Source organism: Rhineura floridana, chromosome 4, assembly GCF_030035675.1.
Source record: "Rhineura floridana isolate rRhiFlo1 chromosome 4, rRhiFlo1.hap2, whole genome shotgun sequence".
NCBI classification, from domain to species: domain Eukaryota; kingdom Metazoa; phylum Chordata; class Lepidosauria; order Squamata; family Rhineuridae; genus Rhineura; species Rhineura floridana.
Genome location: NC_084483.1, coordinates 46,964,963 through 46,979,080, shown reverse-complemented (window position 1 = coordinate 46,979,080; position 14,118 = coordinate 46,964,963). Strand labels below are relative to the sequence as shown.

At 39.4% G+C, this 14,118-nt stretch overlaps 1 protein-coding gene across 1 annotated transcript in view; it reads left to right on the top strand.

Annotated features, from left to right (window-relative positions):
* The window catches only part of CSMD1 (CUB and Sushi multiple domains 1), a 1,745,606-nt gene that overhangs the window by 545,730 nt on the left and 1,185,758 nt on the right, over nucleotides 1-14,118 (top strand). The window contains exon 3 of the mRNA XM_061622907.1: nucleotides 3,795-3,907. Within this exon, the coding sequence (XP_061478891.1) occupies nucleotides 3,795-3,907 (113 nt within the window). The remainder of the gene's footprint in view (nucleotides 1-3,794; nucleotides 3,908-14,118) is intronic.

Below are 14,118 nucleotides of genomic sequence, written 5' to 3'. Positions count from 1 at the left end.
ATTGAATAAAACAAACAAACGAAACTGTTCAAATACTGATTACAAAATTTTGGATCTGTACCTAGGAAGAGGGGGAAATACCTCTTCCTTTTGATATTGCCCCGGAGCATTTGTTTCCTGCTCTCATAGGAAGCAATGAGCCATTTGAAAAAATTACCTGAGTTCTTACTCCCCTTGCCTCCCCCCCCCGAAGTTTGGATAATTTCTGTTTTTTTCTGTGAGGAGCTTTGAGAAGGTAGACCATTATCTACAAAAAATTTGCTTTGTGATATTCAAGAAATCTTAAATAGGAAATAATCAAAGTGGCTTAAAAGTATATTGAAACAGAGAGCTTTTGAAAGTAAGGTAATAGTAACTGTAATATTTCCTTCTTCTGAATAATAGATCCCTGGCTTCCTAAGAAACAGAGATATAAAATACTATGCAGAATTTTAGCTATTTAAAAAATGCAATCCTTCAATTATGCTTGGTGACCTGACAATTTTAGGTGGCAATATAAATTAAGGTTTGAATAAAATGTCTTTTAGCACAATGGAAGATGGAATTAATATTTCCCTCCTTATGAATAAATGCACCTCTCTAATAAGGTTAAATAATTGAATAATTACCGATGTTAAGAAGACAGAGGAGTCTTTACAAGAAAAAAAATTTTTTCAGGATATACATGACATCAGCTTTCTTTTCTGTTGAACTATCACACTCTAAATACAATAATTTCATTTCCAATAGATAGTTACTGAAATAAAATAAAATGAAAAACCTCTAAAAAGTAGGAAGGGATGGAAATCTAAAGCTGGAGTTTGGATTTTCATGGATAGTAATAGGTAGGAAATAATGTTCAGCAACATTTTTTTTGTATGGTTACTCCCTTTGTTTTTTATATTCTACAACACCATTTTTAATTTTTGTATTCATTAAAGCTGAATACATTTGGCAGATTGTCTTACACGCATTCATTTTATTATTCATTTTCATTGGTTCCCATCTTTTTTTTCCCTTTTAAACTGTCACCTTTAAAAAAGTAGTGTATAAAAACCATCCTTCAAGCAGTCACATTGCATTTAAAGTATACACACCTTGGACCCACTACTTCAGAAAAAGTAGCATGTGTCAAAACAGCTTCAGCTGAAGAGTGTTTCCTGAAATCAGATTAAGTAGACATATCATTAGTCATTTGTCAATAATACAGGTCCCAATAGTAGATTTCATCCTAGAGCTGGAAATATTTACTAAGACAACATAAGTGCAAGTTATAGTTACCAGGGCATCACATAAATATATCTGTAGCATGTGTGTATACGAAATATATCAAGAATACATATACATAGTTCGTTCAGCAATAGCCAGCTGCTGTCTCTTCATGAAGTATAATCAAGTTACCAAGGTAGAAAAATGCTACACTATTCTGAGAACATGCAGTGATGTTCCTGATAATGAACTTTGAGGTCTGTTGGGATGTGCCTTTGAGCACAGACAAAACAGATGGTTATAAAAGGCTTAATATTACTACAGAGAAGTCAAAAGGAGGAAGTCTTTGGAAATGGTAGAAGCTACTATTCGGATGCCATTTAAAGCAAAGCAAAACAAAACAAAACAATCCCAAACACTTGGTTGTTTGCTTATTATAAAGCAGCCCACAGATCTGCCTCGGGCCATGTCTTTAATGCTACTTGTGATGTGACTTTTCTCTGCACAGGTGTACAGTAACAGGCCAGTTTGCCAGTTATGTTAGAAAATCATACAAGTATCTGTTTTGTTAGGTGTACACTGCTGTCATTATTCCATTTCCATGTATAGTTGATCTACATGAGCTCTTCTTATCATCAGTGTACACTTTTGTGGAGACAAGCCTTCTGGGTGGAATCCAATGATGGGTAAGCCAACTACACCTTTTCATTCTTCCTCCCAGCAAACCCTTGTGCACCAGCCAGATCTATTCTGGAAAGTCCCCCATTCTCTAGTACAGTTTCTGAGGACACATGAAGGATTGCAGGGGGGGGGGGGATGAAAAATCCTGAAGTCCTGTTGGACAACTGAAAATCCATTCTGCTCATATATGAACAGCATGGGATACAACCCTTCTTAAAGCAGGGCTACGGTAGAGTTTTGTAAGAATTTACTAACAGACTATTACAGTCCCAAAGAGTTCTGGAATGTGCATCGTTAGGCATGCAGTCCAAACAATGAAGGCTATCTACTCAGAAGTAAGGCCCATTAAGTTCAATGGAATTTATTCCCAACTAAATGTACATGGAACTGCAATCTCTGTGAATTAATCCTAACTCTTTTGCTAGAGATTGTATACATTTTTATTTGGTAATGTTGCTTTCCATTTAATGGACTTGCCATGATAATCAGCAGACAATTATTTTGCACATTCCCCCCAGTTATAATTAGTCTCAGTACACAGGGATCTTTTCATAAAACAGGTAACCATGCACAGAATCACCCAGAATTTTATGGTTCAAAGTCATGGTAGCAACCTTGCCAACAGCATAATCTAAAAATTGGGCCTGTATTATCCCAATTATGTTTTCACATCTCATATATTTCTAACATAATAATCATTGGGTTTTTTGAATATTTGAACATAATAACATTGAAAATATTTAATAGCCTTCTGATTTACTACCACTAGTATTTAATTCCATGGTCACTTTTCTTTGCGCTGGCACCATGTACTTAAGTATAGATATAGATTTCCTCCTTAGCTTCTGCTGTCTAGATGTAACTCCTATATTAGGGACGTCTTCACAATATAACAAAGTGAAGAAGGTACTTGAAACTTTCTAGATAAGGCAGCTGTTCTGCATACTGAGTGGTGTGTTTGCATCAACTACCAGTGAAAAACTTCCAGCAACATATATGTTCATCCAAACTTTCTTTCAATACCATTTATATATTCATTGAATCAATTCTGTAAACTTTGAACAATATTTTGCTTCATTTTGGAAGATAGCTCAAGCTTCAACATGTTTTCTCAGAAGTAAATTCTACTGAGTACGCTTAGGATTGCAGCTTTGAATTCTGTTGTTCATGAAGCATTTTGATCTCTGTCTTTTCACCTTTGCACTGTATAGCATTTTTATCACTCTTTTGCAGCATTTTGTTTTACATCAGCAAGTCATATTCAGTGCACATTATAAGTACAAGAAGCATTGCTTTCAGACTAATGGATTTCTTATGCTCTTAGGAGCATCAGCATAGCTAAAAATTTGACTAAAAATTTGACTGGGTACAGAATTGCGTGCCATTGTAACTTCTAGAATATGTTCTTCTATTGCCTGGGATCACTCAAGGGGGAGTGAAATGGTCAAAATACTCTCCAAAACAGCAGCAGAGCCAACAAACAAACAAGAAATTGTTGTGGACAGGTGTGAAAAGAAAAAAAACAATTACGTGTTTGGGGAGAGATGTTAATCCTGTCCCCCAAATAACTTCCAATATTAGTATCAAACCTGTAGTACATTTGGGGCAACATTAATTTACACACACATGTATAATATACCTGCCTGATGGCACGAGCACAGCACAGAGATTAAGTCCACTTTTAATTACAGTCAGGAAGAAGACTTTTCTCAAATGTGAACTGGTCTAAAACTGTACTATAAAAAGTATTCAAAGGATTTAGAAATATCAGTGGAGTAACTTCAGATTTTTTCAAGCCTTAAAATTTTCATCAAAGGAGAGAAGTTATACAAGCTGCCAATATAAATATTTAAATGATGCTACATTGTTGTTGTTATAATTAATAACAAACACTGTGATTTCTTTTTGTCCCTTACATCCTGCAGACTTTCTGGATTTCAGCTGCCATCATCTATCGTGAGCACAGGTTCAATTCTGACTCTCTGCTTCACTACTGACTTTGCTGTGAGTGCTCAAGGATTCAAAGCTATATATGAAGGTAGGGTGCTATATCTGTTTTTTATGATGTAGAGATCCATTGGAGGCTTGGGGAGAAAAAAATGTTTGAAGATGTATACAATTTGGTTGGAGAGTCTGTTTTCCCTGTGGATTGATTTGGATCCCAAAAGAAACTTGAAAAATAGTATTTTCATTGTGGTAGATACCTTTTTTTGTAATATTTGCAATACAGTACAATGAAATAACATGCTAAAATTCTACTTCCTGTGAGTGGATTAGATTGGCATTTATTCAAACCCTTGTGTGTTGATTTTGGTATTTTCTTTATCTAGATTTGTTTTATTGTACATATTGTTTTCCAAATGCTTGAAAACTTGATGGATATGCATGGACTCATGAATATGCATTCAAATCCTGGTGTCATGTCTAAGTACTTACTAATATGCTTTTGTGGTGGGTCTGGGAGAGTGGTCTGGATTTTTAAAAAAGCAGTACTACAATGATACACAGTTTCTTGTTTGAGCTCAAATTTTCATAAATGTCTTTTTTCAAAGGAAACATCTAACGGCCTTTATCATTTGCGCAGGAACACTACCACTGAAATCAATGCAGTTATTCCAAAATGAGTATGGAGTGAAACTTGTGGTCATTAGTTTTTTGTTTGTTTCAGAAAATAGCATAGTTGATTCAGGAAATATAGTTTGCTGTGATGACATTGTTCTTTGTTGCTCTGTAGTAGTTGGCCACTGAATCTAAAGTTTGGTAATTGTGGTCTGTCTGCATTTCCTAGGTGGTTGCTGTTGGCTTGGGCATGGAGAGGTGTACAATAGGAACTTTAATTCTTAAAAACGTGTATTTTGTTTTGTTTTGTTTTTTTAAAATGTGCATTCTAATAAGATTAATCAAAAACTAGCCTTTAACGGCATGAACTATTTCCTAGAAGCCAAACATTTACATTGTTTACTCTGAAGCCTTGAGTTTTTGGTGTATCTTGGTGCTAAGGTCATTGGAAGAAAAATCTATCTTGAAATCATCCTTCTAGGCTTCAAGATCAGTAATAATTCTTATTTAGAACTCATAGGTCTGTGTGCATTTCTTCCTAATAAATGGCAGTTTTCTCCTAACCAACTTGATATGTGTCGTCGGCTACAAAATAAAAGATCAGTCCTTGCCAGATTATAGCAATGTTAGCCTCTGATGATTCTGCAGTGTGTATGCCACTGCCATAGATTCAATTCAGCAACATGTAGTGGACAGTGGTTTATATCCAAAGCAGTGTTTGCACAAGAATATTTGTGCTAGGGGAATTACATAAGAACATAATGAGAGCCCTACTGGATTAAACTAAATAACTATCTAGTCCAGGATCCTGTTTTCCATAATGACCAATCAGGTGTCTATGGGAAGCCCATAAGCAGGATATAAGGGCAATAATACTGTTCCTACTTGTCTTCTCAGAAACTGATGTTCAGAGGCATGGTTTCTCTGATCTTAGACATAGTAATCGCCTTGTGGAGGTAGTAGTTGACTTTATGATAAATAGTCATTGATGGTCTTATCCTAAATGATTCCTTGTTAAAGCTGTCTAATTTGATGGCATTACTGCATCCTAAGGAAGCAATATGTACTGTGCAGTTGTGCTGGCTCGGTTTGATGGGAGCTGTGGATCAAAACATATGGAACACACCAGGTTGATAAAGGCTGTTTTACTGCTTTCTGCTTCCACCAATACAAACTAAAGTTAGAGTTTCATTCAACATTAAGTGAAGTGAAATGTCTGAAAAGAGAATTTTCTAAGATAAACAGCTGCAGGATTTCCCACACACATACCCCCCAATATCCTCCACACCCTATTTTGCTGCCCACAAATAATGTGGATGATTTTGGGAAGCCATTTTTGCTCAACCCTGGGGACAAATATTATTTTTCCATTGTCAAAGTATAGAAGAAGATGTGTTTACAACCTCATATTATTACCATAAGCTTCTCAATACTATATAAAAGGGAGAGGAATTGTGGGAGCCTATGGGATAACTAGATCTCACAAGATCTTCTGTCCTCTGTTACATTGTTAGCAAGTACAGTGGGGTGACAGAGGAGAGGAAGAGTGGAGAAAGCACCCTTCACTCTCTCCCTGTGTGCCTTTGCTGCTTGTTCCACAGAAACCAAAGGAAACAACGTGCTTGAGCACTGGCAGCAAGTCACATCTTTCTGAGCCCTTGAAAATATTTAGGAGCTTTTTCTGGGGTTTCCTGGTGTTTTTTTCTGGTAAACTCAGAAAAATCCCAACCCAAGAAGAGCCATAGATTCATCCCTCTATAATAATGAATTAACTAAAATATTAAGAGTTGCTATAGAATATATCAACAGAACCCTAAATGTGGACTGTAAGCTAAATGCCTCAAATAATAAACAATAGATGATGATGATAATGATAAGCCCCATTCAACACAATCATAGGCTTTAGCAAAGGATTGGGGAATATGTGCCATTCCATTGTGCTTGTTCACATCATCCGTGACCATTGGCCATGATAACTGGGGCTGAGTTGTAGTCCACCAATATCTGGAAAGCCACAAGTTATCCAACCCTGCTTTAGTAGCATCCAAAAATGCAAGTTATAATGAAGTCTTAGTAATTTAGCAGTTTATTATGATGATTATTGTCCAGATTCCACGTTTAATAAATATCCAGTTGATCTGGATGAATTATTTTCTGTAATATTAGTGACTCCATTAGCCAGAATAACTATTAATATTAAAACTCCACCTGAATTGGTGCTTTACCATCTTTTTGCATCAAAACCATTTTAGTGTCATGCTGAGATTTCAGAATGACTCTGTAGTCAATGTAATAATTAAATAAATTCACCTAAATAAATGCCAATACTAGCACATAATTTTGGTATGAAATAATCAAAATCAGGTGCCTTGTTTTTTTCTTAAAAGTCTTAATCTAATTTATTGCTTCCTGTGGGAGACTGCAGCATGTAGTTTCTCATTATCTTAAATATAAACTTTTGGGATCAAAAATAATTTGTCCACGTCCTGAGGTCTCTCAGTTTGATATAAGTGGCTGAAAAACAAAATAATCATTTTTATATCTTCTACACTATTAGCTAATTTCCCAGAGGGTTTCTTCACTAGAGGAATTATATTCAGCTTCTGCTTCCTTGCTAGCTGATGAGTATCTGCTTTAGCTTATTTTTCAAAATATTTTTGTTGCACAACTTGACATGTTCAGGAGAGTAAAACTGTCTACAATCCTTCCCATCATCTTCCATTCATTTATATATTCTTCTACCACCATCCCAGACATAATTTCTTCTGTCTGTCGGTGTGGCATGCTTAAAATACTGCTCATTCTCATTACTGAGGAAATCAAGTTGATGCTCCCTTGCAATGGGATGCACATCCAAATGGTTATACCATTGAAATGTCATGCAGAAGAACTACATCTCATTGAAAGTAATGCAGTGCAGAAGGAAAATATCAACATTTAGATGTACAGCCCGATAATGCAGATGTAGTTCATCTGTACTGCATTATTTACTTTCAATGGGATATTTATCTGAATGTACATCCCAGTGTAAGCCAACTTCCTTTGCCTTGGGTGATGGCTGAGAAAAATTCAGGAAACATCAAGAAGCAACTTGGGGGGGGGAGGGGAGAGTTGGCCTACCAACAAATCCCATTCATAAATAAAAACAGAGGATCAGGGAAATACTCTTAGACCATGATCCTGTGCACAAGTAAGCCTAATTCTCTTCAGTGGTCTTCCTCTCAGATAGTGTGCATAGGAATGCAGCCTTAAGATGATTCACAGTATCTGGGTGAGTCTGTCAATATTCAGCTTATGGCTACAGATAGTGACCATAGCAAAACCTCCCTGGAAATGGAAAGCTATCATGTCATGGAGAAGGCTAGTCTAGAGCCCTTCTCCCTGACATCTTGTTTCTATGTGGCACTGGCTTTTTATATGTGGGAATATTCAGTCACATGACCTGCCATAACCCACTGCCTGATGCTGTATGCTGCAGAGACAGTTTTATTATGTGATGAGCTCAGAGCTTGGAAAAGTTACTTTTTTGAACTACAACTCCCATCAGCCCAGTCCAGAGGCCATGCTGGCTGGGGCTGATGGGAGGTGTAGTTCAAAAAATTAACTTTTCCAAGCTCTGGATGAGCTGATTATGTTCACCAGGCCTCAGTAATTCATAGAGGTTATAAATGTGAACCATCTGGGCTCATTAAACTGTAACAGTTCCCCAGCTGTGAAAGTAGAACCAGTTTGGTAGTTAGTTGAAAAAGAATAGCAATTCTGGACTCCCTGAGTCTTTTGTAGCTGTTTTGTCTGTATTGGCATAGGGTAAATCTTAGAGCTAAGATGAAGTTTCAGGTTTTGTAACAAAATGAACATGCTCAATGAGGAAGAACCTTCCATTAAACAGTTAAGGAAAGTGAATGAAAATGAAATGTTTCTCTGTTTTTGCTTCAAGTGAAATCTGTGTGATTTCCAATAGTGGTGGTGTAAGGTGGGGGCACTTACCTGACTTCCATCAGGTTAGTCACTGCTGCTTACTGGGAAGGATATGGATAGGGATGAGGCGGTGGGGAGGGTGGTATGGTGCAAATAGCTCAGCCGGTACCTTTGCACTGCACTGACCTCATTGCTGCTTTGCCTCTCCCCCTCCCGGTAAGCAGCAGCCACTCCCCTGCTGAGAGGCCAGGTAAGCACCTCTGCCCTACCACACTGTCCTCTGCTGGTCATTCCTGAATTTGTCTGACCCTGCTTGAGAAAGCTCGTCCCAGATTGCACTAAGGCGGCATCTCTTGTTATACATTCTTCGGTGTACACTCTGCCCTAGGGTGGCCATATGTTCTCACAAAGGACAGTCATCTATTTTAAAGGGCTGTCAGAGGGCAGTCCTCTGTTTGAAGGTTTGTCCAGTCCAAGTGCGGTTTAAATAACCATAAGAAGGGAGAGCAAGAGCCTTGGCCCATCAGCAAGTAGCACCTGGATGGACAGCAGCCTGAGCAGTCACACTCAGCGGTCTCCTGGTTGCAGTCTTCCCCTCTATGCTGAGATGTGTTATATGTTTATTTAATGGCAATCATTTCTATATGGGCATCTTTTCTTCCCTGTGCAAAGGGGAGTGGCATTTTTATCTTTTCCAGTATTAAACATGAGCAGCTCTTGCATGAAACCATCAGCTACTCCCAAAATTATATAGTAACTTTGTGAACAGAGCAATGTCTGTGGAAGACGTAGTTGTGCACTACACTCTGCTGCGTGGATCACAGCTTGGGAAAAGGCTTTTTGGTAGCAACAGAAAAGAGGTACATGTTGTTTACGCCGGTCCTCTGTCTTCTGTAATAAGCAAACCCTATTGTTCACTTTGCATGTTTAGAAAACCCTTGCTGCTCTTTGTCTGTAGGGATAATTTTTTTTGAAAATCTCAATGTCAAACTTTTCAGCACCTCTGTTTTCTAATTCTTACCCTGCACTTAGATCTCAACAAGAAGCGAATAATTTTTTACCAGTTCCACTAAAAATATGAACAAATCATGCATATTATATGCAATATTATTATAATATTATATGAATATACACTCCAGGTTTCCTGAGCCATCACATAAACAAATCTAATAAGATATAAGATATAATAATCCATATAAACTGTATAAAATTCTGATGTATTGATACTTATAAAATTATGTGACAGAAATATAGTATTGTATGTGACTTGACTCTTTTATACCTACTGTATGTACATATGTATTATTTGTGTATAATTTTGCATGTAATTAGTCAACCTTAAAAAAAAGACAAGGCATGAACAGCTTGGACATAAGTGGGTGCTTGATCCAAAAGGCAGTCCAATGCCAGCAAAGGTTAATGAAATCAGAACCACTAGTTTCCAGGTTTAAAGCCATTTAAAACAGATTCCTCCTCCACCTCTGTCTGCCCATTTTCAGCTGTAGATAGTCTTGGTGGCCTCCATTGCTGACTTTAGTTTTGGCAGGCTTGTCATACAGTTTCTATTCATGTTATGTCACAGTATGTGTTCCCTTCACCTAGCTATAGCACCACACTCTGTGCATGAAATGTTAGGATTTGTATTTTGAAAGAAGCTAGAAAAAGCTATTGTCCTTGAGCTCAGTATCTTATTCAGTATCCATCCTGATTTCTGTTTTCCACTGCAGTGATCACCTAATCTGAACCTGAATTAAGTGTTGCAAAATGAAGTGCACACTGGGTTGAAAAACTTGTCCCATGATCAGTTAAACATTTTGAGAGAGAAATGGAGGTAACCCTACCTCTATTCAGACTTTAATCCTTTCTGTTAGTAGCATTAGTCCTTTTGTTATCTCAGATGCTTCTGCAGCTTATAAAGTAGCCCCTCTTAAACACTTTCAGGAATAGTTTAGCAGAATCAAATAGAAGATCAAAGCAAAACAGATTCTCTTTAAATCATATTTTCTTCTGCTATGTGGAGATATTTGTGTCAGAGTTGCTGCAAAACTTGGTCCTTAGTTTGGGGAGAAGTTTCAAGTGGAGTGCCCCCTAGGTCGAAGATCTGCTCTATGTACAGTTCCTGGAATCCTGCTTCCAATCCCTGGCTTCCAACTTGATTTTGACCCTCCATGACATTTTCCCCTGCTTGTGGTGATGCATCTTATAGTGATAATGAGCCCTCCTCACAGACATAACTCATGTGGGTTACCTGGACTGTCGGACATCTGAAAATTGCTGAGTTTATCCTATCTGTGAGGTTAGCATTAGTGATGGGCAAACTCTTCAGCTCAATTTGAAAATGGGTCAGCAAATATGAGCATCTTTGGAGAACACTCAGAGGGAGCAATCTTCACTGAACAAGAGTTCTAGGTTGACTTGTAATGCTGGCTGAACAAGATATTGCCTTAAGCTTTCATTGATTTTTGACACAAGCTGAATATGAGCCAACAGTGTGATGTGGCTGCAAAAAAGGCAAATGCTATATTAGGCTGCATTAACAGAAGTATAGTTTCCAAATCGCGTGAAGTACTAGTTCCCCTCTATTCAGCACTGGTTAGGCCTCATCTTGAATACTGCGTCCAGTTCTGGTCTCTGCATTTCAAGAAGGATGCAGACAAACTGGAACAGGTTCAGAGGAGGGCAACAAAGATGATCAGGGGACTTGAAACAAAGCCCTATGAGGAGAGACTGAAAGAACTGGGCATGTTTAGCCTAGAGAAGAGAAGACTGAGGGGAGATATAACTCCCTGCTTGCCGCGTAGCTGGCAGGCTGGGCACAATTGCAGGTTGGGACGAAGCTGCAGCCTCCATCTTGAATGAAGGCAAAGTCGCACGTCGCATCTATGATGCGAGCGTGATGCAGCAGACCTTAGGGGCAGAGCGGCTGTGCTTATTTAAGCCCAGCCGCCCCTCCTACCTTCCTCTTGCAGCTGCGACGCCCACCCTGCCCTCCCTCTTTTATGGTGTGCCTAGGGGTCGCTTCGGGGCCGAGTAGGAATTTTTATCCTGCCCACCGTTGTTGGCGGGCAGGTTTTTTGCCTGCTCCACACTATGGGAGGAGGAGGGAATCAGGTTATGGGGCGTTGTTATTAATAGGTGGTGTTGGCTAATTGGCTACTTGACATTAAGAAAGGTTAATGCCCTCTCAGGGCAGTTCGTTATAGCACTGGTAGCGGAAAGGTGCGGGAAGGGAATAGTTAAGGACAGCTAGGTGGCCCCCTTAGGCACCTTTGGAGGTGATTGGCGGTTCCGGAGGCCTGTCTGTCACGGCTATGCGGCTCGAGGACAGGATATGGGCTGCCTTTGGGGCCAACTCATCTCATCTACCCAGGGGTTATTCGGCCCCAGGTGGGGATGACGTGGGAAGGCCCCCCTACTCACCTACAAGGTGTGGTCAGGGTAAGGGGTAAGCAGATGGGCTTGCCCTTACCCCAACAGGGGCTGGTCGCCCGAGAACTGTTTGGCAAGCTACTTGCTCATAGTCAGTTCCCGCACCTAGGCTTCCCTCTGCAGGTCACTTTAAATTGGTTTTTTTCTTGCTGTAATTTAATAAAGTGGCCCTTGTTCAACCCAAGCTGATGTCTCTGTGTTTTATTTCGTCCCTTAACTGCAAATGATAGCACTCTTCAAGTACATGAAAGGTTGTCACATAGAGGAGGGCCGGGATCTCTTTTTGATCATCCCAGAGTGCAGGACACAGAATAATGGGCTCAAGTTGCAGGAAGCCAGATTTCAACTGACTATCAGGAAACACTTCCTGACTGTTAGAGCCATACGACAATGGAATCAATTACCTAGAGAGGTAGTGGGCTCTTCGACACTGAAGGCATTCAAGAGGCAGCTGGACAGCCATCTGTCAGGAATTCTTTGATTTGGATTCCTGCATTAAGCAGGGGGTTGGACTCGATGGCCTTATAGGCCCCTTCCAACTCTACTATTCTATGATTCTATGACAAAATTGTTTAAATTAAAGAATACCCTACATGTGTGAGGACCCCTTTGTAGATCTTTGATTGAAATAACTTTAGATTTGTATTTCATCTGAGTTTCCCAAATTCATTTTATATTATAAACAAGGTAGTTAAGAGATCCCATGACATTATTATTATTATTATTATTATTATTATTATTATTATTATTATTATTATTATTATGTATTACCCGTCCTTCACCCAGAGGTCCCAGGGCAGGTTACAACCATTTTAAAACACATAATTAAAACAGTTAAAACAAGCTAAACAACATCACAGAAAATAGGGTGGTTCCTAAAAATATACATCTCAGGTGTTGAAGGCCAGGGTAAAGAGGTATGTCTTCAGCATTTGCTGGAAGTCATACAGTGAAGTTGCCAGATGCACCATGGTGGGGAGTTCCACAGCTTAGGGGCTGCCACAGAGAATACCCTCTTCCAGGCCACTACCACCCTGAGCTTCCGAGTGTGGCAGAATTACCAAAAGGGCCCCCTCTGCTGATTTCAACACAAAAAATGGTCTGTAGAGAAGGTGGCAGTCTTTCAGATATTTGGGACCTAAGTCGTTTGGGGCTTTAAACACTAACATGCTTAAATTGAGCCTGGAAATTGAGCTTAAACTGAGCCTTGAATTGAGCCTGGAAATGAACTGGCAACCAATGTAGCAGTTTTAAAACAGGAGTTATATGAGTTCTAAAAGGAACTCTCACCAGTAATCTGGCTGCTGCATTTTGGACCAGCTGAAGTTTCTGAGTTGTCTTCAAGGACAGCCTCATGTGGAGTGCATTGCAGTAATCCAGTCTGGAAGTTATCAGAGCATGGAGCACTGTAGTCAAGTCTTCTCTGTCCAAAAGGGGCCAGAACTGGTGAACCTCCCTCCAACTACTTGTTATATTGAATGACATCCACTTTTTTCTAGGCCAGAGCTGGAGAAAGCACTCTTAGCCACTGAGGCCACCTGAATCTCCAGTAAGTGTTGAATCAAGGAGTACTTCCAGGCTGTGGAGCTGCTCCTTCAACAAAAGAGCAACCCCATCCAGAACAGGCCATCTTCCTACCTCCTGACCATGAGAACTCTGGACACATAACACCTCTGGAGCCCTATTCACATGTTACATTCAATGAGTGTACAGTCTGTGAATCTGGGTACACAAGTAGTTGAGCTGTACACTTGTACAGTTATTCACATGTAACATTAAATGAGTGTACAGTCTCCATTATATACACATTTGCTGCCAGGAAAAGAAAATGGCTTCAGTGAATTCCGGAGCTACCCGTTATGTCGTGTGAAAGCTCAAATTTTATGCGCAAATTAACAGGAAATAAATTGTCAGAATTACGGAATGAAGTGCAGTGTGAAAGGAGCACTTGTCACAGCAGCAAAAAGGGCAAGAAGCAGCACATGTGATCCCAGGCTAGCAGTTTGGAGAAGGGGATGGCACAACAGCCAGAAGGGCAGCATTTTCTGGTCCACTTCAGGTGTCACAGTGTCTTTGGCTGCCCCACATGGAACTTTTGTGGTAATTTTTTATGATACTGTTTTTAAAATAGTTTTAAATAGCTTTAATTATGTTGACAATGGGTGCAGGTGGAGGTGGTAAGAGAGAAGGTGACTTCTCGTGACACCTGTAGAGCTCCAGTAGGGCACACCATGTGGATTTGTAACAACTGTGACAGTAAATAACCTAACAACAAGACTGCATACATCCCGCTGTCTCCTCACACCCTGCTGAGTTTCGTTACAATTGACCCTGCAGAACAGA